Raw genomic sequence first — 24,126 nt, 5'->3', positions numbered from 1 at the left:
TTCAATTTTTCATAGTTCTTTTTCGTTTTTTTTTTTCCTTCTTTATGGCAAATGTCAAATTTTTCTGTTTTGCTGTGTGAGTGAAGCGACGGCAATGGTAAACAATTGATGGAATTTTTTTGTTTCTGATTTTGTGTATGTGTGTGCGGTGCGTTTGTGAGCATGTTCCTTTTTATATATTCTATTATGGTAGCCTTTCCTATTGATTAAATATCTGTTGTGTTTTCTGTGTTCTCTGTATACAAATGGATAGATTGGAGGGGAGGGGAAGGGAGGGTTTCTCCATCAAACGGATTTGACTCTTTTTCTTTACTTTTAATAACAGAGGTAATATTGTTATTTCACTTGCTTATTTGTTTGTGTGTTTGTTGTTTTATGTGTAAGTGTGAGAAGATGGGACCTGCGTTTGTTTTGTTTTGTGTTTTTGTTTGTTTCTATAGAAAAAAAAGAGACGAGCTTGATTATTTTAGAAGAGATGAGTGTTCACTTTGTTTATTCTTCCTTTGTTTCCTAACACCTATCTATTCTAACACTGCTTTTTTTGTTTTGCTGTTGTGTAATTGTAATAAATCCTAACATTCCGTCCCGCTTGATTTTCTGCGAACCTGCTCAACTCTCGCGCTCCGTCTATTGTTCTCTTTCCATCGAACGCGCACGCGCGCACTCTCTCCCGCGCGTGAGAGAGAGTGAGCGCAACGCCACGCTCTTCTGTGCCCTTCTCTTGTTTGTGTGTGTTCGGTTTGTTTTTTTGCCTCTCGCGGCGACACTCTCTTTTACTTGCTCTCTCACCCGCTCTCGCTCTCTTTCGCGCACCCACTTGTCACAATATCACCTCTTTTCGAAATTCATCACATTCTCTTTTCGTTTTTTTCTTTATTATTATTTGTTGTTTTGTTTTTTTTTTTTGTCAATTTGAAAAATGCTAGTAAAAACGACGACCACAGCTCTAGCTTGTTTTGTATTACATAATTACTAGTTTTCTTGTTTTGTTTTTATTCTTTATCATATATATATTTATACTTGTCTGTGTATGTTATGTTGTGTGTGTGTGTCTGAACTAAACTATAAATGATTTCCATATTTTCAACGGTAGTGTATGAGTGTGTGTTTTCTTGTTTTGCTCAGTAAAAATGTAAACAAAAACGTGTTCGACTTATTCGATAGGGGGCGAGACTTAAAAGAATTAAAAACAAACTACATTATTAACGCTCCTTTTCTTCGATTTTTCCTCTTCCTTTTCACTTTCAATAGTATATGTATATATAAAGGTTAGTTTTTGCCGTTCTCTCTCGGTCGCTCGCCTTCTCTTTCTTCTCGCAGAGATATTCTTTTTCGATTTGTGTTTTTGTTTCTCCTCCTTCTGCTCCTCCTACTTGTTTTTTTTTTACGTATTACACATTGATTATACACATCTACCTTACACAGGACAAAGAAAATATAGAGCAAGGGGAAGGGGGTGGATTATAGAAAGGGGTTTGGTCTTCTTGTTTTTTTATCATTTTCTTAAAAAAAGAAGTTTTACTTTATTCGCGTTCACAATTGGTATTTTGTCGTTTTTAAACGTTTTTTGTTTTCACTTCTGTGAGTGTGAGTGTGTGTTTGTGTGTGTGTTTTTATTAGTTGTTAATATTAATTTGTACATGTTTCACATGTGTTTTTGTTTTGTTTTGTTTTTTTAGAGTGTGTGTGAGTGTTTCACTTACCACGTATATAAAAAGGGGGGAGGACAAATAGGCAAATGTGGGTGTTTGTGTGTGTGTGTGTGTGTGTGTGAAAGTTTCGACCGCCAAATGCGTTGGTTTATCTGGGTTGCTTTGATGTTAGAATGACTATTTGCTTCTCTTTTCTGCTTGGTTGTTTTGTTGTTGTTGATTCGTTTATCGTCTCGGTTTTCGTTACTTTCAGGTGGGGATTCACATTTTTTTCCTCTCTCTCTCTCTTTCTTTTTAAAGTTTAACACGGTCATTGCTTTTTAGTACAAATATTTTGTTTGGTCACATCTTTCGCTGTATTTCTGTGTGTTGTTGTGGATTGTTTGTTTTGAAATGGAGCAAATTTCGACGTTAATTTTCATTTCAAAAAAATAGTTTATTTCTTGAAAAAAAAAAAAACATACTCTTTCTTCGACAGAATCATGTTCGTACATCGTTGCTCTGCGCAGTTAAAGCAGGTATTAGACTATGACAAACAAACTCGCACTTTTTGACAGTTTGGCAGTTTGCCTGCATCTGTTTGCAAAAACGTCAGCATGCATACATTTTGCTTTGTTTGGAGTTTGACAAACTGTCAAACACGAAAAATTGCGAGTGTTTTGTTTGTTTGTCATAGTCTAATACCCGATTTCTCTAGTTAGCCACCAGATGGCACTTTATGTTTTCAGAAGTTGTCCATCTTTTCTTTACACTTCAGTCAGTCTCGTTTCTGCATTAATGCCAAAAATAAAAGAGTTTTCATGTCTTTGAGAAAAAAATCGTCAAACTTACATTTGAACAACATTAAAAACGTCAAATTTACAAAAAAAATCTTAACTTAAGAAGATTACAAAGTTTTTTGAACGTATTTTTAATTTTCTCACTATAAGCATCAAATTTGAGTTTCGTGACCCGACAAGTGCATTTTAACCATATATTTCGTCACCGCCATCTTGGATAACCAAATCCTAGATCACTTAAATTTATAACCTTTTTTGGGTTTATATAGACTCAACGAACGAAAATAACTCATCGAGAAAAACAATCATGGTTCCATTATCTGAAGTTATTTTTTTCCAAAAGCTTCAAAAAATTAAAAAATAAAAAAAAAAATTCAAGAAAAATCGATAAAAACTTGATAAATAATTGAGGAAAGCCTTAAAAAATCTGAAAATCAAAAATTAAAATTTTAGAAAAACCAAAAACAAATTAGTTTCAAAAAAGAATGTCAAAAGCGAGAGAAAAAAACACAAAGTGAATTAATGCTGACAATTCGACTCACAAACCTCAATAATAAAGAAAATAATTGAAAAAATTAAGGTACTAAATTTACGGAAAGCATAAACATTCAGCAAAATTGCATTAAAAAAAACAAAAAAGAAATTACCACGAAACAATATAAGTCAAGTTAACAAAAGAAAAAACTGAATTTAAAAAAGTGCATACCCAATTTTCAAAACAATAGAAAAAAAACGAGTAAGCTTTGTAAAAAACTGAAAATTACAAAAAGAAGATACCGTTTTTGGAGAAAAAATTAAGAACATTTACATGATGTTACAATTTTTTATTAAGAAAGTCAGACAGTGAAAAAAAGCTACAAAAATTGCTTTAAAAAGACGAAAAAAGAAGAAAGGAACACCAAAAACACATCAGTTAGCTAAACTTTAATTGCTCAATTTGACAATGAAATGCAGACAAAATTTAAAAGAAAAAATATAAATAAATAGAAAAAAAAACATTTTTGGAAAAAAAATAATTAGAATTTTGTTACAATAGAAAACTGTTTAGAAACCATAAAAACCTCAAAATGTTAGGAAAACATAAAAAAAAATGCAAAATTGCATTAAAACAGTTAAAAAGAAGAAAAAAACACAAAACAAGATTTTTCAACACAAAAGATATAAAAAAAAGGAAAAGAAAAAAGGAAATCGTTCAAACAACAAACAAGAACGTAAATTTTTGAAACTAACATTCAATTTGTGCCAAAAATATTTCGTTTTTCCAACAGAAACAAAAAATAACGTCGAAATCTCTTTAGGCGTACGTGTTTGAATGTGTGTGTGTATTTGTGGGTTGATCTGACGAGTTCGAAAAGTTTGTTAAATTCAATGCCACTACAAATTGTTTGATTGTGAGTGTGTGTGTCTGTTTGTCTGGTTCATTTTCACCTCAAATAATTATTCTGCTCGTCGTTTGTTTACTTAGAATTGTGTGCACTATTTCTTCTATCTTTTTTGCTAATTTTAAGAAATTTCGAAACCACACCCACAACTGGTTTATAAAGTTACTGATTCTTTCGTTTTCTTCCTTTCCTCTGAAGCTCACGCGCCGCGCCGCTATGCCGCAAACTGCGGTGAGAACGACTCTGATCACAAATTGCTGCCGAAAAATTTGTTATTCTTCCTAGAGTTTTGTTTTGTTTGTTTGCTTTGCTTTGTTTTGCACAAAAATGGTTCCGTTTGTTTTTTTTTTTGTCAGTTGCTGTGTTGTGTGTTTTTTTTTTCGTGTGTCCAATTTGTTTCATTCCTAATAAACTTAGACGTTACAAATTTGCAATTGTTTCTCTCGCTTTACTCGCTTTGTAGTTTAAATTTCACATCATCTACGATTTTGTTATTATATATTTCTTATGCTTGTGTGTGTTTTTTTCTTTTCTTTTTTTTGTAATAAGTTTTGTTTTCTTTCTTTTAAAATTAAAACTCTGTTCATTTGTTTTGTTTTGATTACTAATTTACTTTGTTTCACATTGGCTTTCCAGACATATATATATTTGTTTGTTTGTTTCCTTTTTAAACGCTCGTGTTTTTTTTCTGTTTGTTTTTATTTATAATGGTTTATTTTGCTCCACTGTGTAGCAGTATTGGGTTCAGTATTTTTTTTGATTTCCGATGCTTCATTCTCACAGGCCTCCTTTCTTCTTCTCCGCGGTAAGTTCGCATTTTCTTCACCCTCCCTATAGTTTACTTTCGAATTCTAACGTTACGATTATTAACACAGTTTAAAATGATTAAATCAATTGATATATATCTCCTAAGGTTTTTTTTTTCTCTTCTTGTTTTGTTTATGTTTCACATCTCACGATTTTCTTCGATTTTTGTTGTTGCCCTTTTCGCTGCGTTCAAGGCAAACCAAACTATGGTGGCGCCACAAAAATCGTTAAACTTATAAAATAATAATAATTACACAAGAAAGGAATCGCGCGAGCCTGTTCCCATTCTTTTTTTCTCACGTGCTCGTGTGAATCACGAACACTCTCTTCTCTTCCCTCTCTCTCTCTCTTAAACAAAGTTTAAAAATAAAAACAGATAATAGATAATTTTTACAGTTTTACATCGATATATGCATCTCTAAATTAGCCGCTGCTGCTGTGCTGCTTTCTGCTCTGTCAATCTTCCCGAAAGGCCTGCAAATATTGGACCTGACCTTGGATATATCAACAACAAATTTCTAATCACAATAAAAAAGAACTGGGACCGCCTCTAATTCGGTTTCTCGCTTCGCTCTCGCTCGCTCTCTTTTATTTGTCTTCGGTTCTCCTCTCTTTTCCGTAAATTCACGCTCTCTCGGTCTCGCCGCCCACAAATCGCTCTTGTTTTGCTCAATTATTTGCTTTCTTTCTTTTTGTGCCTGTTTTTTTCTTTGGCACAAACAAAACGGAGGAAGGGGGAAATTGCTCAAAAAATGCTTAATTCTCTTTGATATTCGGGAAGAAGGGGCTTACTGAACATTTGTGAGTTGATAATTTAGTTTTTGCAATTCAGTCGTGAAACTACTTACTTTTCCTGTCATTCTTGAACGACGAAATAGCCTTCTTTTCTGTACCAAAAATGACAGAATCGAATAGCAACACTTTTCAAAATAAATGCTGAAAAGTTCTACTTTTCAGCACTGAAATGGGTGCTGAAAAGTTGAACTTTTCAGCACTTGTTTCGAAAAGTAACACTTTTCAACATTTTTTTGATTCAAACGATTTATTGACAAAATACATGAAAATTTGACATAAAATTACACTCAATGAGTGTTTTTCGGAATTGCAAAAAATGTTGTATGGAACTCGTTGCAAAACTTGATTTTTTTCAGCACTCTTCGTATTTATCCAACTCGGTGAACCTCGTTGAATAAATGTACGACTCGTGCTACTATTTTATTGTTGAAAAATACATTAAAAATTTAAAAAAAGATTTTTTTGTCGGATTTAGTTTTCAGATACATTTTTGCAATTGATCAACAATTTTGGAAGCGTTGATCGACAAATTTCTATCCAAATTGATAGTTGAGTTTTTCGAAATTTTTGCATCGACATTTTTCAATTGAAATTCATAAATGACCGAAATTGTTGTATTACAATACACTAAAAAAATCCAAGTTGAACTTATATTTTGATTAAAATTTTATGATTAAAGGAATAGTTATTGATCTCTTCAGATCGAAAATGATAATTTATTTTTTTAAGTTAAAATTGATATTTGATCGAAATGCAAATTGATAGCCTTTTTCAATAGAAATTTTCCATTTTTATTAGGCCGTTGCAAATATTTTTCAATGTTTATGTCGGTAAACTTCGTTGGATAAATGTACGACTCGTGCTGAAAAAATCCTCTTTTTGCAACTTGTTTGCATAAACTTCTATTTTCATCCAAATGTTGAAACCTATGCTTGCAATTTAAATTTTCTTTTATAGAAATTATTTCTGGCGAATGAAAAATGATTGTGTGAGTGAACTTGCGTTGCGCTCATTCGCTTGAATGTCAAATGGTCACAAGAAAGAAAAAAATACATACGAGAACTACAATGATCCGCTCACCGCCCCCTTCCTTCTCCTCCTCCTTCATCATACTGGCCCCGGTAATCTTCCCAGAAAAAAAGAAAGAAACCAAAACTTGTTTTCGCTGTTTTATTCCTATTCGCTCCAGGAGCAAAAATTCATTCTCAACGCAACGCGCGACGCAGCTGTATTTTGTATTTCATAATTAGTATATATAAATACATATATATATTCCTAGCTAATGAAAAAAAAAGAAAGAAATAGGTAGTTGGGAAGCCAATTGCGAACCGCCTCGTGCGCGCGCTACCCATTCTAAAATGCGTTTTTTACCACGATTCTTCTTACAAAAAATCAACCAAGCTGTACAAAATAACAAAACGAGAGACGACTTCTGCGGAACTGGTGAGTTGAGTGTGAGGGGGAACAACAAATCTAGTTGGAGGCCGTTCTGGGCAGAGCCAGCGCCGGATACTTGAGCGTCGTCTGCAGCGTGTCGTTGTGCTCCTCGAGCGAATTGTTCGCGTAGTGCAGCACGAGTTGCTTGAGCGAACCGTAGATGTTGTACGGTTCGGCAAACCCGTAACCCCGCTCCGTCTGGTGGATGATGCAGTGGTTGACGGTTTCGTTGCACGTGATGGACAGCGCAAACTGACCGCCGACGCGACCCCGGATGAGGAAGGTGCCGGTGGGTCGACCGGCGAGTTCCTGCTCCGCCTGCTGCCGGTTGTACGCGATCTTGAGCCAGGTGGTTTCGTCCTCGTGCGGAAGGTTGGAACTCGGCGCCGCCGACCAGTTGCCATCGGCGAGCATCTGTTTGATTTCGCCGTCGGTGAACTTGAGCCGGTGCAGATGCTCCAGATAGTGGTCCTTGGTTTTGCTCAGCGTCATCAGTTCCGGGTTGAGCGAGTTGAGCTCCCGCTCGAAGGTCATAATGTTGGCCTTTTCCTCTTCCATCGCTTGCTGAAGCTGCTGGCTGCACAGCACCAGCTCCTCCATCCGTTCCCGAATCAGCACGTTGTTGGCACCGATGCCGGACTTTTCGTGCGGTTGCGCCTCAAACTCGAAGCGGGCCTGAATCGTAAGCTGCTCCCGGAACAACTTTTCCGCCTCGGCGAACGCCTCCTGGGCTTGCTTCTTCAAGTCGACCGTCCCCTTCGCCTGGTTGTACTTTTCCTGCAATCGTTCCCGCTCCGTCTGCTTCTCCGCCAGCTGCTTCGCCGTGTCGATAAACAGCCGCGCCATCCGCTCCTTATCGTCCCCGGCTTCCTCGCCCACAACTCCACCCAAGTAGTTGTCGTCGTCGAACCGCGAAATCGGATACATCAGCTTAATGTCCAGGATCGTGTTGTACTCCTTGAGCGATTCCCGCTTGTAAAACGCAATCAGCTCGACCACGCTCGCGTGATTGCACTCCTTCGTGAACCCGTACCGCCCGTTGCAGTGATAAATCTTAATCACCCGATCCGTACCGTCCTTCTTCAGCGTCAGCGTGTACTCCCCGCCGCCGCTCGTGGCGTCCCGCACCAAAAACGACCCGTCCTGCACGTCCGTCATCTTCTCCTTGGCTTCGTCGCGCGAAATCCGTCCCCAGTACCACTCTGCCTCTCGCAGGTCCGCCGGCGTGTCCGCGTCACCCACCGCCATCGTCCCCCGCATCCCCCGGACCGCGTCCACGCCGTTCGTGTTGTTGTACGTCCCCACGGCGCCATCCGCGAGGGGACTCGGTATCACAGCAGTAGGGCCGGCCGGCGATTGTATCGTCGACGGCTTCTTCAAGCTACCTCCTGCGGCACTCGGTTGGGGCTGCTGGGTCACGCTCGTAGAGGTTGAGGAAGAGGACGTCGACGACAGGGACAGCGAGGAACTGGCCGAACCGACTCCGGTACTCCGCGACGTCTTGCGCGGGGGCACGGCCGGTGTCGACAGAAACTCCGGCAGCTTCTCCTTCCAGTCCAGCTTGTACAGCAGCAGCTCCATGATGCGCAGGTGGTTCTCCGTGTTGTACACGATTTGACTGAAAGAGTGGGGAGAGGGGTTGAAAATGGTTAGTTTAAGGTTTTTGCTAAACTTGACGGTTCAACGGCTTCAATAAATGCCATAGTTTAATCAAATGTTTGGACATTTTAAGGGAAAATTTAAATTTTTAGTTTAACAAAAATGACATATTCAAATATGATGTTTTACATTTAAAAACATTTGAAACCGGTTTCCTGCCTTTTTTACCATTTTTTAAGATTCGTCGAACTGGAAATGATCTTAGTAGTTATTTATGCCAAAGAAATATTAAATATCGCAGAATTTCAAAATTAGTACTTTTTGTACACTAGAATTGGAATAACTTTTCAGAGATTCGATGTAATAGCAATCTATATTCGGTAAATTTATTCCAGATGATATTTGATACAAATCTACGTAAAAAGTTTTGATTAACGAAAATAAAATTGATATTGCTAGATGAACTAGAAAAAAATAAGGAAAAATACCTATTTTGCAGCTACTATCGAGCCTGACGACCGAGATAAACATTTTCCATGATGTAGGATATTGACGACATGTTAAGAAACTCAAAACTAGTGTTTTGACGAAACGACAACAAAAAATATCTCAATTTCGGTGCGAAATCTGTTAACTTTTTGAGGATTATAAATATAAAAAAAAAAACTTATAAAAACATCGAAATGAGAAAAACTATTTTAACCGATAGAAGATTTTGAAAACCAGTTTCCCTGACTCGGGACAGTCCCCCCAACAAACTCTAGGATATAACCTTTAGACAATAGAGACCAAGGGTCCTGATTGTTCAAAATCGACCACTCCATTCGCGAGCACAAATAGCAGGCGACGCGATACTGCCCTGATGAATTCCTACTGTTTGTCACTTTCTCACCATTCGCTCCCGAACACTCTCGCTGCTACTCTTCTTCTCTCTCTGATCGGCTCAGTCTCCGAACGGCTCGGGCAGGCCGAACGTCACCGATCACTCTGAACTGAAAACATTTCTTGACTTTTTTTTGATAAGGTCCGATAAACAAAAGTAAACATTGAGTGTATCCCGCTTACTCCGATGGACTTTGACATAAGGTGTGAAAGGGATACACTCAATGTTTACATTTGTTTATAGGACCTTATCAAAAAAAAAGTCAAGATTTTTTTCTCTGATGCGCTGCGTTATACTCATTCATTTGCGTTGCCTAAAATCAATGTTATCAATTAAATTGTGCATTTATTTTGATTTCATAACATTAAAGACACCATTCAAAGAAACTTCCACCAAGAAAAAATCAAATTGATGGCAAACTGAGGGCGTGAAGACAAAAAGACTGCCGCGCTGGCATTTTGTGAGAATGGCTCTTCGCTGAGCATGGTAGTGTGTGAGTGTCGTCGAGTGACGGAGTAGACAAATATTTTCACGATGTATTTGTTCGCTGAGTGAACAGTTCGGGCCACTCGCTGGCTGCTTGCGAGTATCATTCGCTCATGAATGCTAGCGGGTTAGAATAGGCGACGACTGGATAGGCGATGAGTGAGTGGTTTCTGTTCATTGAACCGAAAATCAGGACCCTTGATAGAGACCCTAAATAGGGAGACTGGTCTAAGTTTGCTAAATCGATCTGGCAACGTATGTTTTGAGCTTGACAACACTGATAAGTTTTGCTGGGCGTAAAGGCAAATGCTCGTTTGGATACGTCAAACTCGTGTCTGTTTGGGTACGTCAAATTCACTTCGACCAGTCTCCCTATTTAGGATCTCTATTAGACAAGCCGTGATGGGAAATATACCCATTCCCATCAGCCTAAGCGGTGGTGTCTGAATGATGCTCCAAACTACGGGGATTTCCTGGAAATTTACTAAAACTAAGAACATCAACCAGTAGAGCAGCTTTTTGTGAACAATTCTGATTATGTTCATTTTTACTTGAAGTTATTCCTATTACCTTTTCAAGCCTTTTACAAACATATTTCCAAAGCTTATTCTCGGCTGTTTAGAATGCCCTCTTGCCCACACAAATTCTATTATTGACCAGTATATGTTTTTTCTTTTAGCGCACTTTTGTGGCTGTCAGTTCATGTCTCATTTGAAACAAAAAAATTGGGATAAACTAACTAAAAGCAGCATTTCCAGAAGAAGTCTTCTGGCGTCACTGGCTCACTCCTAAACGCGCTGCTGGTGATGTTTGGTGGTAGGCCGTTGTTCTTTAGTTGTCGTCGGCTCTTTTTGCAAAAAATCTTCCGTCTGATGAAATAATAAAGGAACATTTAAGTAGTTTATGCAACAAGTCGCAAAAATTTTTTTTTTCAGAAAATTTAAATTTTGTAATTGGACAGCAGTCTAACCAACTGAAAACTATTTTTCTACGTTGATTATTTAGCATGTTTGAGCTCGTTGCAAAATATTAGATTTTTGGTAAAATTATGATGCACTGTACAGTCTTCCCTCATATTCGGAACAGTTTACAGATCGGCCAATGTTCAACAAATCATAAAAAATCGATAATTGAACATAATGATTTGCTTTTACCTTCATGTGAAATTTTATCTTGCGATCTTTCGATTGATGTTTAGACCGGCTGTACATTTTCACGTTTTATATCAAGTTTTCAAAGAAAAACATTGACCCTTGAAATCCACAAATTCGGAACACCTGACTTTGCACTCTGAAACCAATAAAACTCATGCTTAGTAATGTTTTATGAATGGTTTGATAACTTTTTTGTGAAAATATCAGTTTAGTTCAGGTGTTCCACAATTGTGGGAAACACAATAACATCCCACAATCATGGAACAGGCAATTTGGAGGCAGTGTTTTGCTGCTCTGGATAAAATAGTCTTGAAATGCAGTTTTTGTTTAAAAAGTATTACTTTTACTAGTGAAATAGCAAGAGAATGTCCAAATAAAGGCCCTAAAAATAGCAGGGTCGGCAGAAAAGTTGCATTTTGCATTCTATTGACAAATTACCACAAAAGTGTTCCGAATTTGTGGGATGACTGTACTGCCGTTTTACGCATAATCGTCCCATGTTCAAAAAAGTGCAACTGAGAAAAACGCGATTGAAAATTTTCGACCGATTTCTGTGTTTCTACGCATAATTGTCCCGTGGGTTCCTATTCGCCCTATGTGTCCCTAATTGCCCCAGTTAGCAGTTTATCACCCTTATTTGTGATTCTGTTACTATACAACAGGTAAACAAGACATAATGGTTAGTAAAACTAATGATTCCGTGTAAGAAAATACTTGGTGGGACAATTATGCGTAGAAGTTTAACGATGGGACAAACAGACTTGGTGTTGTTTTTAATGAGTTTCCGAACAAAGTACCAGATTTTATGTGTTTTTCTTAAAGTACACATCAAACTTAACTTAAAAATGTCATAAAGTCAAAATCGTCCAAAACTGACATGGGACAATTATGCGTAGAACGGCAGTGTACTGCAAAAAGCATTTTTGACGAAAAATAAATTGTCAATATTTAAAAAAAAAATTAAAAATAATAATTGAAAAACAAATGGATAGGTGCAAAATTAGCTATTTGCAATTTTCAGTGTAAGAACGGGCCCTCACCTATCTTATGCACCAGGTTCCCGACGAACACGCACTGCCCGTACACCTACATCTCACCCTTCCTATGAGTCAGTGCGAGCGACACGCTTTGAGTGTTCGTGCCGGGCATTCACACCTTTTTCGGTAACGCATTTTCAACATGCTGCAAATCGAAACAATACCGTCTACAGAAACTCAAAATATGATCAAAAATCAATATTGTCATACTTTGACTCAATTCTACTCCAGTTTCATTTGAGTGGTGACATTTTCCATTGAAGGGGTTACATACATGTAAATCGTCAAAAATGTCAGAGGTTGGTATTAGCACACATTTAAACTTTTTTTTCAAATCTTTTTGCAGGACATTAAAATATATATTTTCATCTATTAACAAAATAAATACGAAGACATTTGGATGTACCATTGCCAAGATAAAGCTATTTTAAATTAGCAGTTTCAAAAAACGGGTGCCACGATATCTCAACACTGCTTTGACCAAATTAGCTCAAAATTTTGGTGAAGACTCGTTAAACCAGCACTGGACTCACAATCCAGAGGTCGATGGTTCAAATCCCGCGGCGGGCGCTCTAAAATTCTTTGTGTAAATATGGGTATTCGGCGCTGTCGCTCCGTGCCATACTTTCATACACTTAGGAGCCCAGGGCGGCGAAATCCTTGTAGATAAAAAGGAAGACACTAGTGGTTGGAACTAGCAATGGTGGCCGACAGCTATAAAGTCAACTTCGTTTTTTTTTTTTTTCGTTAAACCAGTCCTGTGTGCATGACGAAGGCCGATTTTCAAAAACTTAATTAAAAAAAAAAGATAAAAATATTTTTATATTTTTCATATAAAAAATCGTCAATTTTTGATTTTTGTATTTTTTTTAAATAAAATTTCAAAATCGGGCTTCGTCATGCACACGGGATATGTCTTGGGAGTCTTCACCCCAAATTTCAGCCAATTTGGTTCATCCCATCTCGAGATATCGTGGCACCCGTAAATCAACTTGGTGTTTAGAGAAAAACGTTCACAAAGATTGACAGTTCGCTTTGCGCATGGCAAAATTGAGAACTTAAATCGTTTCTTACTCAGTTCAGTCACGAAATATCTTCATGAAACTTTTAGGATTTAATGAAAATCATCTTTTTAGTGAATTTAGTTAACTTACTGTAATATGAAATTTTATGATTTTCTACATGTATGTAACCCCTTAAAATTAGATATTTTCAAATGGGATATCTCGAGTTTGACCGAGCCACGTAGCCTAGTGGTAACGCTTCCGACTCGTAAGCGGTAGATCGGGGTTCAAATCCCGGCTCGGACCAACACAACTGGTGATCTTTTCCCTCCTGGATTCGATTGCTTAGTAAAGGGAAGGTAGTGTAACGTCACAAACTGGACCTTATCAACGACACCTTAGGAAGACAACCTATGGAATGTTAACATTAACCTTAACATGGTAACATTAGTTGAGTAAAGAACTGCCACTGAATCCGCTTTGTAAATGCCGGCCCCGATACCCTCAGGAACTGGGAAAGATTTACTTTTATATCTCGAGTTTGAAAAAAAAAAATACCCCTCAGAGGTTTCCAGCGCTGGAACTCCCCTCCCGAATGCATAAAACTTGGAATGCGCTTTTTCGAGATATTTGAGTTTAAAATTTATCATTTTTTACCAAAAAAAAATTGTTTTGTTTAGAAAATGTTTGTTTTTTTTATTTTTCAAAGAGTTTACAACATCACCCCCAATTGTTACGTTAAAAAAAATTGTTTTTGAGTGTCTGCACTGATTGTATTTATAAATGCCAAAAATATGCTGGACCACTGTGCATTGGAAAAAGGATCAAAGCAATACCTTCTATGTTGCATAATCCTGAGCAAGTATGCAATTTTCAGAAAGAAAAACATAGATGGAAACCATTTCAGGAAAATAACATATATTTTTTTAATTTTTAAGTACTGGAGCGAATGACCCATAGCCAAAGTAAAAAGATATAATAAAAAAAATCAACAACAACAACAGTTTTCAGGAAATTATCTGAAATCGTCACGAAGCCTTTTTTTCCTTTTTTTTTTAGCAGCGTGAAATTTCAGCTGAAACCGGACAGTGTATTCCGAAATTAAATTTTTCTTCTTAAAAACTAGTTTTCTCTTTTGAAAGCATTTTTTTATGTTATGGAAAACGCAATTATTCTCATCAAGCACTGACATTCATTTAAAGATTCTAAATATAAATGATATTTTTTTCTTAGCTACTTACACAATCTTCTCCCACGGCGGCCGCATCAGGATATGGCACCAAACTTGTATCAGTATCGTGGGCTGCGCCTTCAACCCCCGCTGGTACTGCATTCGACAGATTCGTATCAGGTGGATCATGATGTACTTGAGCGTCATGTTGTGGTAGATGGGCAGATCGTGGATGTACGCCCGCAGCTGCTTCACCGCTTCCGCGTCGCTCGCGATCTCTGTTGAAGTCGAGGGTGGGGAAGAATGGGTTTAGTGTTGGTTTTTGGAGACGGGGAGTTTTGGAGTCTTACTGGACGTTTCGACAAACTTGTCGTAGAACATGACCGGAATGATCGGGTCGGGCAGCTCGCGCAGGAACTTTTTCAGCACGGTGGCCACGCACTCGGGCGAGAACGCGGACAGATCGGTGTTGATGAGGTTCTCGTTGAGCGAGTCGCGCAGCTTGTTGACCTCGTCGTAGTTGGGCGGCGTCGTCCGGTACAGTTTGTACAGATCTAGGTTCATGTCGCACATGGCCTTCTGCTCGAGCTCGTTGCACAGGATGATGACGATCTGGGGCGCGGGCAGTTCGGCCGCGTTGAACTGCTGGCACAGCCCCAGCCCGAAGACCTGCTGGATGCGGTTGGGCGTTGAGTTGGTCGCCGTCGTCGTCGTGGTCGAAGACGCCATGAGCGTCGGTCCGCACGGTTTGAGTCCGCCCGTGGCCGAGCACTGCCGGTGGACGATGAGATTACACTGCTTACAGAGCAGTCCCTGATGAATCAGCCCCCGCAGGTACTGCTGACACTTATCACATTTGACCAGCTTCGAGAACGAGTGGTCCACGAGGTCATGCTGCGAGTGCTTGTCCGCCGCGTTGGCCACATCTCCGGCTTCGTCTAGCCCGGTCATGCCGAACACGACCCCGCCGCTGGTGGTACGCACCGTCACGCCACTTTGGATTGGCTTCTCCGCGCTCGTCAGCAGATCCTTGATGGACGCCAGGATGGTCTGCTGGTGGAATTCATTTTTGATACCCATTTGCTGGAAGGCGGAATAAGATTTTCAAATTAGTACAAAGTCACAGTCAGAACTCTTCAAAGCACTCACTCCCAGTTTATCACGATCCAGGTTCGATAAATCACAGCCTTTGATATCTTTCGCTTTAAACACGTCAGCGTAGGTGTACAGATTGTTAGCAGCCATCCACTCGAGCACGTTGGCGGACGTCCATTCGGTAATTGACTGTGAGTTAGAAGAGTTAATAAAACAGCGAATTAGGGGTGGATTAAAGATGCGTTAGTTTCTCCGGAAAGTACAAACCTTGTCGGAGCTATAGGTGTTCGGCATCTTCGGGTAAACTTCGGGATTTCTTTGGCACATATCATGAATGGCTAGCGGTAAGCACTTGATGTGGAAACAGGACCAGCATTCTGTGGAGGGCGAGAAGAGGAAAATGAAAATGAGTGTGACAAATCTGTTAGCAATTTGGATTCGCGTGTGTAATAAGAACGAGAATGAACGCGTTTTGTCGTGCTAGTGTTTAAGAAAGGTGAATAGTGATGCAATTGCATTAGATAAGCAATGGTGTGTAATTTCACAACTATGGAAAATTTATCAAAAAAATGTGGTCTTTTTCTGTGACATAATTTCAACTATCAATTTTACAATCTGACTTGCTGAAAATCAACAACTAGGTATTTGGGAAGATTTGACTATTTGGAAAGATTTTTTTTCTTAAATTCTCCAGCCTAAACGAAATCTGAGACATATTTTACAAGAGAGTTACTCAAAATCATAAATATGTAGCCAAACTCGAGAAAAAAATGTATTAGAATGACTCGAAGTATTTTTTTAAATCTATGAAAATGAAACAATTAAGATGAAGCCATTCATAAAAAAATAAAATTTGGAGAGCACGTGGTTTATTTAAAAGCTGTCCATACTAAACTGGTACGTGACAATTCAAAAATCTGTATCTTTTGAAGGATTTTTTTTTATAGATTTAATGTCTTTGGTAAAGTTTAAGGTATGGATGAGGACTACGCTGAAAAGAAATGATACCCAATTTTTGTGTGATTATGCTGGTCAAATTGTAATTGAAGTTTCAAAAAACTTAAAAATGTCAATATCCATTGCCATTTTTAAATCAGCAATCAGCTGAAGTCAAATTAAAATGCATTCCCCTGTGTTTAAAATAAAAATTAAGCATATTTGGGTTGATTTAAAAATCTTCTGATTTCTTTTAAGTGTCGATGTATCGCAAAAAGTGTTTTTTGGCAATTTTTTTCGTTTTCGTCAAACTAATGATTACAAAAAAACTGAACCAGTAGTGTAAAATGCATATTAAAACATTTTTTGCATTCAACTGTTGAGACTATGGCTTGTTATTTCAATTTATATATATTTTTATTTTTTTTTGCCCAAAATAAAATGCTATCATTCAAAAATTTCAGAAAAAGTTAAAAATCATGGATTAAGATATTATTTTTTTGAAAAAGTAATGGCATTTTTCAGAAAAAGGGTCAAAAAAGTTTGTTGACATAATTTTTTAATGCAAACTCAAATTTCAAAAGCACTGAGGTTAAATTTTGGTAAGGTGCGCCGTTTTCAAGTTATAGCCATGTTCAGGTAACTTTTTTGAAAAAAAGGATTTTGCAGTAAAAATTAGTACCCGAAAAATCGGTGATCAACGAGAAACCATAGGCCGTTTCAACAAAGTTGATAAAAGCAAAATGGGGGAAATTTCTCAGCATTTCGCAAATATTTATTAACAATATGGGCAACTATGGGCACTATTGGCTATTACTTTAAAACGGAGCAATTTATCAAAATTACATTTAAGTACATTTTGATTGCAAATTTAATATTACTTTAAAAACTGAAGCATAAAAACTTTTTTGATCTTTTTTTAAATTTATTTTTAAAATCTACTTTTTCGTTTAAAATGTATAACCTTGCCAAAAAATGTATTGCCTTTTCTGGAATTTTCTGAAAAGATGGCTTTTTATGTCACCTTTAACATGTAAAAAAGAGTGTTTTTTTATCAATGTTTTAGTGACAAAAAGTGATATTTAAATCAGCAAACAAAAATCCGTGTATATTTTTTTTGTGTAGTCCTCATCCACATACTTACATCTATGCCCAAGACACCAAATTGATAAAAAAAAATCCTAAAAAAGATACAGATTTTTGAGTTTTCACATACCATTTTTGTATGGAAAGCTGTCAAATTGTATGGAAAATTATATTTGGGCATACGGAAGGCACCCAAAAATGTTCAGCCAGATTAAATAATACAAAAAATCGGATGGCCGAAATCTCAGAAAATTGCTCTTAAAAATAGGGTCTTACCCCTTAAGGTCCACCCATTAAAATTTTACGTAGTTTTTCCATACAAGTCTCTATACAAATTTGCGGGCTGGTCGTACAAAATAGGTATGTGAATATTCGAAAATTTGTACCTACGAAAGGAATTTGCCGATCGATTTCTTAGTCTTAGTCTTAGATAAAGGTTATGATTAGGGATGTCCAGATAAAAATGGGTACACGGAAAATAAAATTGCCATTTTTTTATTTCACTTTTTATCACTAAAAGTTAAATTCCCAATTTACGTTGTTTTTTTTATTTTAGAGATTTTATGATATGTTTTAGTATGGTGCAAAATCGGATTCTAAATTATGTTTTAAGAAAAAATACGTTTCTAGCATAAAATCGAAAATATGGTCAAATAAAAAATATAACTAATTATAAGATGCAAAAATCCAATTGATTGATGATTTGAGTAAATAACAACCCTGCAAAAAAAAAAAAAAACTGAGGAAATTTCCTGCAATTTTCCTTTTAAGACTATGTCGTAGACCTCAACCTCAACAATTGGCTCGATTTTCGATAACAATAAATGAAACTTTTGTGAACTTTTCTGCTTTTTCATTTTTAAGGTTTAAAAAAAATTAATCAAGTCAATCAAAACTCATCAATCAACATAAAGAAAGGATATACAAATGTATTTTTGACATTTTCAAATGACAAGCCGACTTGAAAGTTAGAAAATATTTTCGAAGAAAATCTCAGTTTCATATTTTGATATTGAAAATCGACCAATGATCTCCAAGCTATCAGATGAAAAATAAGGGCACACTATGCGAATCTGAGCAAAGCTAAAAAAAAAAAAAGCAAAGCAATCCACTTTAACGACCCCCGGGTCTTTTGTGGTCTCTGTTGCAAGTTTCTGCTCATTTCTAGGCGTCCGAAGGTTATGTGTGGTGAGTCACCCAAAACCTCTTTTACGCAAAATGGACCGACGTTTTACTTCCCCATCCGATAGAAGGCCAGGAGGATAAGGCGGGAATCGAACCCGCGCCCCATAGCAACTTAGGGATCGGCAGCCGAAGCCGCTAACCACCGCGCCACGAGGCCCTCACTTTTCACAATTTCAAAAGCTTTTAGAGCCTAGTAACAAACAGGAAAATTGTAGGAAATTTTCTCAGCTCTTTGCAAGTATTATTTTTTGCATTTTCCTTCATAAAATATTTTAAATTGTATTAAATTATTTCAGCTTTTCGATAATATGTTTTGCAGGGGTGCTTTTCCTTCATAACAAATTTTAACATGTTGAAAAAAAAAATGAAATTTTTGCAAAAAATAAAAAGCAGGTAATTATATATTTTGTAATGACAATATTTTGGCTTTTATGCGAAAATCATATTTTTCCCAAAAAATCCTAACGTTGGTACCAGATTTGACACCATCCAAAAGATGAATTTTTTAATCCCTAAAACATATCAAAAAACTCCAAATTCATAAAATACGTATTTTGGGAACTTTTTATGATAAAAAGATCTACAACTTAGCCGAAGACACAAAATCGATTATATTTTTTTTCCTAGGTACAGATTTTCGAATATTATATGATCAGCCCTATGGAGACTTAAATGGAAAACTCGAAAAAATCGTGAAATTGAAGAGAATTACTCAAAAATATATTTCATTATTTTTCCAATTTAACAGATCAATGTTAAGTTTGCAGGCTAGCAAAACTGTTGAGCGTGTTTCGTGCATATTTTTATTCAAAAGCCGTAATTTAACGTAGTAAGACTAGGATTACAATTTCTGCAACCATTGTTTGTTGTGGGTGTATGGAATTTATTTTTTTACTGAAGAAAGTTAAATTAAAGGTTTGCTTTTGAAAAAGACAAACTCAGAAGTCTTCGATAGTTGTTTCAGAATCCCAGAATATTTTTATTTCTAAACTTTGTTTAGATTCGATTATTTTTTCTTGGACAAAATACAAATTGCAGTAGTTTAAAAAGAAGAAGGTATCCTTACGTCTACACTGCCGTCCTTGCAGTCCGAGTCCCCAGATGTAGTCGCGACCTGTTAGTTGATTTGTTGGTGTTTCGTTTCGTTTGTTCACAGTATCGTGATGTGACGACGACGGCGACGATCAAATAATGTCATGAAAGGAGAGAAAAACGAGACAGAGAATAGCACAGTGTCAGTGATTATCGACTCCGCTCATATTGCCCCTTATGTTTTGTGTGGAATACTTACAAAGTAAACAGATAATAGGAGTTACAAAATAAACAGGTACGGTCGTGTGACATTTGTTAATGTTTTTATTACTAAATTCATCCATTTTATTAACTATAATGATAATTGATAATGAATTGGTATTATTTCTCAAATATAAGAGGCAATATTTTTTTATATAGATAAAAATGGGATTTTGGAATGATTGTGTGTGTTGTTTGCATTTTCTATTGTGCAGTGCGAAAAGGGGGTAGCTTGCGTTTTGTTTGCTGGTTGTATTGTATGGGTGAGGAATTCCTTTAAAATCTAGATGGAATCTGTAACTCTTAAATTATTCGTAAGCAATATCTGAGATTTAGAGAGATCCCTCACCGATAGCGGATAGTTTCGATAGGTTGGCTGCCTGCTTTCCGTTGGCATGCGCGCAAAAGACAAGACTATACTGGGTTACAAGACATGATTCGATCTCGAGACAGACACGGAAAGAAAACAGCCAACCAATCTGGAACCAAAAACGAAACCTCCACAGACCAGATGCGAACCGGAACCGGAAAGCGTGCAATGAAAGCAATTCTAAGCAGAATGAATTTGATAGCAAGTAAACAACATAAGCCGCACGTAAAATGCGCCAATTGCTAGGGGAGTCATACCACTAACATCCGCGATTTTTTATTGCTCTCATTGCAGATTCGGCCAGCACCTCCAACTTCCTGAAGCTATTTACATCTAGAATTTTTCTAAAAAAAACGAGCGTCCCGGTTTTAGTTTTGTGTAGCGTTTTTAAATTTTGACTCAACCAGATACCAAAAAAAAACAAAAACCTCAGGAACAAGCCATCATCGGTTCCCCCGGGACGCATCTGGTCTGTGCCCAAGCTCACCCCCCGAAAGAAAAAGAATTCGTTTGTGTGTGTGTGTCTGTGTGTAGGGACAGAGCGTGAAAAGGGGGTGGAAAGTGTCAAAAAATAAGAGGGGGGCAAACGGTTTATATTACCCAAACCGGCACCGGTGCTCGGGTTGACGCACTGGACGTAAATGTCCTCGAGGCCGCTGCTGCCGTGGCCGGAAGGGGCCGTCGTCGTCAGGTTCAGCGTCAGACTATTGCTGTCCTTGGTGGACTTGGTGAGCGTAAGGTTCGCCATCGTGGCCACCACCGTCGTGACCGGTTCCACCGTGCTCGGATCGACGGTGCTACCGTTGTTGTTGTTGTTGTTATTACTAGTATTGCTGGTGCTGGAAGGGTCGCCGACGATGCCACCACTGCTCACCAGGCCGGTTACCGGCAGGTAGTGGGACGACGGGGACGCGGAGGTTGTCATGCTGGTGCCATCGCAACGGGCCAGATTGTGCACTGGAAGAGAGAAGAGAAGGGAGGGACATTAGATTCGTAGAATGAGAAAAAAAAAGATCTTTCTTTAGCACAGCGGCTCGTAAGGCATAGCGACGACAATCAATGGGAGTTTAAACGCAAAAAAGGTGTTAACAAGAAATAGACACTAAATACTACAAAAACAGTGCAGGAAAATGTATTTTGAATAGTTTTCTACGACACGAATGCCATTGCAATCGTAAAGTGTCTTTAATAATGCTAATAAAACTAATAATAAAAATAATTGTTTTCTGATGACAGCAAAAAAATATGACATTTGAAAAATAATTTCTCCAGATTTGGTGAAAAGAAATTAGTTTTTGAAGGTTTGAAAAACATTGAATATAACCTCTTGTTAGTTATTTCTATACATCATTATGATGAATAAGTGAAATTACACCAATAAAGATGTAAATTTACACATTTTATGAGGTAATAACACACATTTTTCTGACACAAAATCGGTCAAAATTCATGAATGTAATTAGTTTTTTTTACAAATTTAAAATTAAATTAATTTAGGAACTGGAAATACATAGAATTTGTTCTTCACATTTACACAAAATTAGGCAACCGTTTTAAGTTTCAGCTTATTTTTTGAACCCTTGCATGCCTGATTTGTTTGGTATAAAATAAGATTTTCGAGATTTTTTGAATAAAACACAAAGTCAAGGGCAGAACATCTTTATTTAATAAATAATAGTAAACTTTTTTATATTTTTAAGCAGTTTTACGTTAAATAAATAAAATAAATAAAAACATACCGTTGAATTATTTTGTCCGAGTTTTATAGAAATGTTTTTAAGAGAATTATGGGAAACCAATTCAAAAATAAGGATTGTATTTGAATTTTGTTTTTTGGTTATATTTGATATTTGTTTTTCAGGTTAAATATGTTTTTATGACAATTGATATTCTTACTTTTGAGCAATTTGTACTTTTTTTTATTTATTTTGAAAATTTGTTCATCGACTCCTTATGCCCAAATAAAATTTGCTCATCGACTCCTTATGCCCAAACAAGCCATTTTGCAACATTGGTTTCTCTTTACAAGTTTCCATACAAATTTACGGGCTGTTCACACAAAAGTGCTATGAAATATTCGAAAATCTGTATCTCGGGAATTCTCTGATCGATGTTGTGTATTGGGCAAAGTTTTAGGTGCTCCAGACTGTTAAAAAATGGGTTAACTCAATAAAATAATTCGACAAACTTTACCCCCTGAGCAGTTCTCTAGAATTTCGCAAAAAAAAGTCTGTTTTTCATTTTGTATTTTTTTCATCTGGATTAAACTTTGTCCATCGATTAATTGGTTTCTAATTTTTTGATAAAATGCAATCAAAACCTCTAATTTAACTTTTGTTGTCTCCTGGTTATTAATTATTTAAGAGGGTGATGAGACACAAGAAACTTCATGGAAAAATTATGACTGATCTCGAATTTTAGAAAAAGTTGGGATTTTTTTAACTGTTTGGAAAAATGCTCGAAAAAACTTTCAAAAATTGTGAACTTTAGATAAAATAAACCGTTTGGAGTAAGGATTTTGGATTTAAAAAAAAACGTTACTTAATCCACCTTTAGGTGGTTGGTGCCTTCCTCACATTCATAAAGTCAATACATTCAGTAAAAATAGCAACATTCCCTTAATATTTTTAACAAATCAACTTAATTACTCATTTCTTTTGATAGGGTTCGATGACCTTCAATTTTTCTGGCTCATCGGCAAGGTCTGATAAAAAAAAACCTATCCAACGATAGTTCACATGGAAGATTCAGACAATATTTTTATCACAATATCTGAGATCCGGCCTCCAAAAAGTGTATAAATAACACTTAAGTGCTAATAACTTTTGATAGGGTTGTCAGATCCTTCATGTTTTAGGCTCATTTGAAAGGTCTTTCAATTATCTAACTAACGATGGGTCGCATGATGGACCCGGACATCATTTTTACTGAAATATCTGAGATCCGGCCTCCAAAAAGTGTATAAATAACACTTAAGTGCTAAAAACTTTTGATAGGGTTGTCAGATCCTTCATGTTTTAGGCTCATTTGAAAGGTCTTTCGATTATCTAACTAACGATGGGTCGCATGATGGACCCCGACATCATTTTTACTGAAATATCTGAGATCCGGCCTCCAAAAAGTGTATAAATAACACTTAAGTGCTAATAACTTTTGATAGGGTTGTCAGATCCTTCATGTTTTAGGCTCATTTGAAAGGTCTTTCAATTATCTAACTAACGATGGGTCGCATGATGGACCCGGACATCATTTTACTGAAATATCTGAGATCCGGCCTCCAAAAAGTGTATAAATAACACTTAAGTGCTAATAACTTTTGATAGGTTTGTCAGATCCTTCATGTTTTAGGCTCATTTGAAAGGTCTTTCGATTATCTAACTAACGATGGGTCGCATGATGAACCCGGACATCATTTTTACTGAAATATCTGAGATCCGGCCTCCAAAAAGTGTATAAATAACACTTAAGTGCTAATAACTTTTGATAGGGTTGTCAGATCCTTCATGTTTTAGGCTCATTTGAAAGGTCTTTCGATTATCTAACTAACGATGGGTCGCATGATGGACCCCGACATCATTTTTACTGAAATATCTGAGATCCGGCCTCCAAAAAGTGTATAAATAACACTTAAGTGCTAATCACTTTTGATAGGTTTGTCAGATCTTCAATGTTTTGGGCTCATTGGAAAGGTCTTTTTAATACCTTACTAAAAATGTATAACATGATAGGGTTTCTTGCAAAAACCACCCTTTTTACAATCTTCCGGACATACGCCAAAATTATTTTTTTAGCATAACTTTTGAAGTACTTAACTAAACTTGCTGATTTTAAATAGAGACCTATGGGACCCCAAGACGGATCGAATGAGACTAATACGGTCAAAATCCGTTCATCCAGTCCGGAGATAATCGAGTGAAAATTTTTTTGTCCACCCACCTACACACATCCACACAGACATTTGCTCAGAACATGATT

The 24,126-nt window shown here is 37.0% G+C and overlaps 1 protein-coding gene across 3 annotated transcripts in view; it reads right to left on the bottom strand.

Annotated features, from left to right (window-relative positions):
• Positions 1-24,126, bottom strand: part of LOC120413155 (phosphatidylinositol 3-kinase regulatory subunit alpha) — a 54,663-nt gene continuing 30,537 nt past the window's right edge. For 2 of the 3 annotated variants that reach the window (XM_039573860.2, XM_039573862.2), the window contains exons 3-10: positions 20,752-21,108; positions 19,780-19,872; positions 19,555-19,602; positions 15,549-15,658; positions 15,336-15,470; positions 14,537-15,269; positions 14,257-14,464; positions 1-8,470 (exon numbers count right to left, since the gene is read on the bottom strand). In XM_039573860.2, coding sequence (XP_039429794.1) covers positions 6,889-8,470; positions 14,257-14,464; positions 14,537-15,269; positions 15,336-15,470; positions 15,549-15,658; positions 19,555-19,602; positions 19,780-19,872; positions 20,752-21,108 — 3,266 coding nt within the window. In that variant the 3' untranslated portion in view covers positions 1-6,888. The remainder of the gene's footprint in view (positions 8,471-14,256; positions 14,465-14,536; positions 15,270-15,335; positions 15,471-15,548; positions 15,659-19,554; positions 19,603-19,779; positions 19,873-20,751; positions 21,109-24,126) is intronic. The other variant, XM_039573863.2, reaches the window with a different exon arrangement.

This window comes from Culex pipiens, chromosome 3, assembly GCF_016801865.2.
Source record: "Culex pipiens pallens isolate TS chromosome 3, TS_CPP_V2, whole genome shotgun sequence".
Taxonomy (NCBI): domain Eukaryota; kingdom Metazoa; phylum Arthropoda; class Insecta; order Diptera; family Culicidae; genus Culex; species Culex pipiens.
Note: the sequence above shows the minus strand (reverse complement) of the source record. Positions and strands in the feature narration are given on the sequence as shown.